Consider the following 3,805-nt stretch of genomic DNA (forward strand, 5'->3'; position numbering starts at 1 on the left):
CACTGTCGGAGGGTCAGCGCTGAGGGAGCGCCGCACTGTCGGAGGGTCAGTGCTGAGGGAGCGGGCACTGTCGGAGGGTCAGTGCTGAGGGAGCGCCCGCACTGTCGGAGGGTCAGTGCTGAGGGAGTGCCACCCTGTCAGAGGGTCAGTGCTGAGGGAGTGCCACCCTGTCAGAGGGTCAGTATTGAGGGAGTGGGCACTGTTGGAGGGTCAGTGCTGAGGGAGTGCCACACCGTTGGAGGGTCAGTATTGAGGGAGTGGGCACTGTTGGCGGGTCAGTGCTGAGGGAGTGCCACCCCATTGGAGGGTCAGTGCTGAGGGAGTGGGCACTGTCGGAGGGTCAGTGCTGAGGGAGTGCCACACCGTTGGAGGGTCAGTATTGAGGGAGTGGGCACTGTTGGAGGGTCAGTGCTGAGGGAGTGCCACCCCATTGGAGGGTCAGTGCTGAGGGAGCGTCGCACTGTCGGAGGGTCAGCGCTGAGGGAGCGCTGCACGGTCGAGGGTCAGTACTGAGGGAGTGCCACACTGTCGGAGGGTCAGTGCTGAGGGAGTGCCACCCTGTCAGAGGGTCAGTGCTGAGGGAGTGCCACACTGTTGGAGGGTCAGTATTGAGGGAGTGGGCACTGTATGAGGGTCAGTGCTGAGGGAGTGCCACCCCATTGGAGGGTCAGTGCTGAGGGAGTGGGCACTGTCGGAGGGTCAGTGCTGAGGGAGTGCCACACCGTTGGAGGGTCAGTATTGAGGGAGCGGACACTGTCGGAGGGTCAGTGCTGAGGGAGTGCCACCCCATTGGAGGGTCAGTGCTGAGGGAGTGGGCACTGTCGGAGGGTCAGTGCTGAGGGAGTGCCACACCGTTGGAGGGTCAGGGCTGAGGGAGCGGGCACTGTCGGAGGGTCAGTGCTGAGGGAGTGCCACACCGTTGGAGGGTCAGTGCTGAGGGAGCGGGCACTGTCCAAAGTGCTATCTTTCAGGATGTGACATCCAACCAACACTCCGTCTGCCTTGTATCGTGTGGGTGGAAGCTCCGTCAGCTCCGAACTGCAAGTCTTGTTGCTCATGGTGAGGAATCCTCCCAGGATGTGAGTACCTGAGACTACTTCCTGAGTAAATCCTGTTCCTGTTTGTGGCGTCACGTTCCCTGCATTCAGAAACGTGACCCGATTCCAAAAGTTGTTGGCGATCTGTCATTGGCCGTGGTGCCAGGTAAATGCAAGCGAAAATCTTCTGGGAGAGATGTTGATGGATAACACTGCGGTCGTTTTCTCTCATCGCCTAAATTCGTGCCCCCCCCCCTCCCATATCAGGGGCTGCCCGAGCCAGCAGATGTCAGGCTTGAACTGCAAGGGGTAAGCTTAATAAAGCCTTCGGAATAATTGGCACCAAGCATTCCCACTTCTCCGTAATGATATGTCAGCCCCGCTCCCCATCAATCCCAGCTCAGTTTGTGAATTGACTCTGCGCTGATGTTAACCCCTGCCAACAGTAGGCTGGTGTTTGCCAGTTCCTCCATCTCTTCTCAAGGGCAGATTTAACCCCTCCCCTTCTCCTCGACTTGCTCAATCGTTGCACAACCTGACCTCGGGCTGGAGGGAAGGGAACGCTATAAATGCAGATGGGCTGCAGTTCCGGGTCTGAGTGAGTGTCTCAGGCAGCACCATGGACATTAAGCTGCTCCAACTGGCTCTCGCAATCTCCTTGTTTGTCTCCAGCTCTTCCTGTGTGGAATTGGTAAATCGACAGGGTTCAGCCGAAAGGGCTCCTGCAGGAGACACAGACCCGGGTTGGCCAGGGGGTTTTTGTGGTGGTCAGGCTGGTGTATGTCGCTTAGATTTCGACCCTGGCTTTCAAACAGGGTGGCCAGGCAAGGTGTAGGGAGAGGAGAGATGTCAGATAGTGTCCCTGTTCCTGATCACTGTCCAGTGATCTCCAGGGTTAGAGAGAGAGGGGGAATCAGACAGGGTCCCTGCTCCTGATCATTGTCCAGTGATCCCCAGGGTTAGAGGGAGAGGGGGATTCAGACAGGGTTCCTGCTCCTGATCACTGTCCAGTGATCTCCAGGGTTAGAGAGAGAAGGGGAATCGGACAGGGTCCCTGTTCCTGATCACTGTCCAGTGATCCCCAGGGTTAGAGGGAGAGGGGGATTCAGACAGAGTCATTGTTCCTGATCACTATCCAGTGATCCCCAGGGTTAGAGGGAGAGGGGGATTCAGACAGGGTTCCTGCTCCTGATCACTGTCCAGTGGAAATCAGTCGATGATGTTTAAATCTCTCACTTTCCTATCAGGTAACTTCCCTGTCTGGCTGCTGGGTGAACGAACTCCACTCTACAATGCAGATCGGGGTGTCCGACTCTGGGTTAATAACTGGTTCGTACGTCTCCAATGTGTCAGGATCTACACAGCCTGCAAAAGGGAATGTCACTGGGTATCAGCAAAGTCTCAGCAATCCCACCTTCGGGTTTGTGGTGAAATGGATCACAGGTAACCCTGAATATTTATTTAACCAATCGATTGTCCTGAAGCAACAGTCGGTCTTTCGTTTATACAAATTTTACTCTTCACCTCTCAACAGGTCCAAAGGCGCAGGAGCAGGCCCGTTAGCTGTTCAATCCTATTACCCCATTCAATAGGATGATGGCTGATCATTCCTCACTCAGTCTCCTGTTGCTGCTTTCTCTCTTTGTACCTTTTGATCCATTTAGCCCCAAGAACTCAATCGAACTCCATCACGAGAACATTCGCTGTTTCAGCCCCAACCCCTTTCTGTGACAGAGAATCCCACAGGCTCTCTTCCCCCACCCTCCCCCCCCCCCCCCCACCACTCTCTGGGGGAAGACATTTCTCCCCATCTCAGTCCGAAATGGCCCCACCCCATAATCCGTAGACAGTGACCCAGCAAGTGACTATCCCCCCTGGTCCAGGAACTCCCCACATATGTTCGAGACACCACCCACGCCCTCCACCTCCTGCAAGACTTCCGTTTCCCCGGCCCCCAAACGCCTCATCTTCACCATGGATATCCAATCCCTCTACACCTCCATCCGCCAAGACCAGGGCTTCCAAGCCCTCCGTTTCTTCCTCTCCCAACGTCCCCAACACTCTCATTCGTTTGGCCGAACTGGTCCTCACCCTTAACAATTTCTCCTTCGAATCGTCCCACTTCCCCCAGACCAAAGGGGTAGCCATGGGCACACGTATGGGCCCCAGCTATGCCTGTCTCTTTGTTGGCTACGTAGAACAGTTGATCTTCCGTAATTACACCGGCACCACTCCCCACCTCTTCCTCCGCTACATTGATGACTGCATTGGCGCCACCTCGTGCTCCCGCGAGGAGGTTGAGCAATGCATCAACTTCACCAACACATTCCACCCCGACCTTAAATTTACCTGGACCATCTCCGACACCTGGCTCCCCTTCCTGGACCTCTCCATCTCCATCAGTGACGACCGACTTGACACTGACATCTTCTACAAACCCACCGACTCCCACAGCTACCTGGATTACACCTCTTCCCACCCTACCTCTTGCAAAAATGCCATCCCATATTCCCAATTCCTCCGCCTCCGCCGTATCTGCACCCAGGAGGAGCGGTTCCACCATAGAACACACCAGATGGCCTCCTTCTTCAGAGACCGCAATTTCCCTTCCCACGTGGTTAAAGATGCCCTCCAACGCATCACGTCCACATCCCGCACCTCCGCCCTCAGACCCAACCCCTCCAACCGCAACAAGGACAGAACACCCCTGGTGCTCACCTTCCACCCTACCAACCTTCGCATAAACCAAATCATCCGCCAACATTTCC

General features: G+C 55.8%; 1 protein-coding gene across 1 annotated transcript in view; it reads left to right on the top strand.

The window, feature by feature from the left end:
- The first annotated feature begins 1,623 nt into the window (after nucleotides 1-1,623).
- Nucleotides 1,624-3,805, top strand: part of LOC122544030 (avidin-like) — a 5,041-nt gene continuing 2,859 nt past the window's right edge. The window contains exons 1-2 of the mRNA XM_043683043.1: nucleotides 1,624-1,728; nucleotides 2,285-2,480. Of these exons, the coding sequence (XP_043538978.1) occupies nucleotides 1,657-1,728; nucleotides 2,285-2,480 (268 nt within the window). The 5' untranslated portion in view covers nucleotides 1,624-1,656. The remainder of the gene's footprint in view (nucleotides 1,729-2,284; nucleotides 2,481-3,805) is intronic.

Source organism: Chiloscyllium plagiosum, chromosome 45 (assembly GCF_004010195.1).
Source record: "Chiloscyllium plagiosum isolate BGI_BamShark_2017 chromosome 45, ASM401019v2, whole genome shotgun sequence".
Classification (NCBI taxonomy): domain Eukaryota; kingdom Metazoa; phylum Chordata; class Chondrichthyes; order Orectolobiformes; family Hemiscylliidae; genus Chiloscyllium; species Chiloscyllium plagiosum.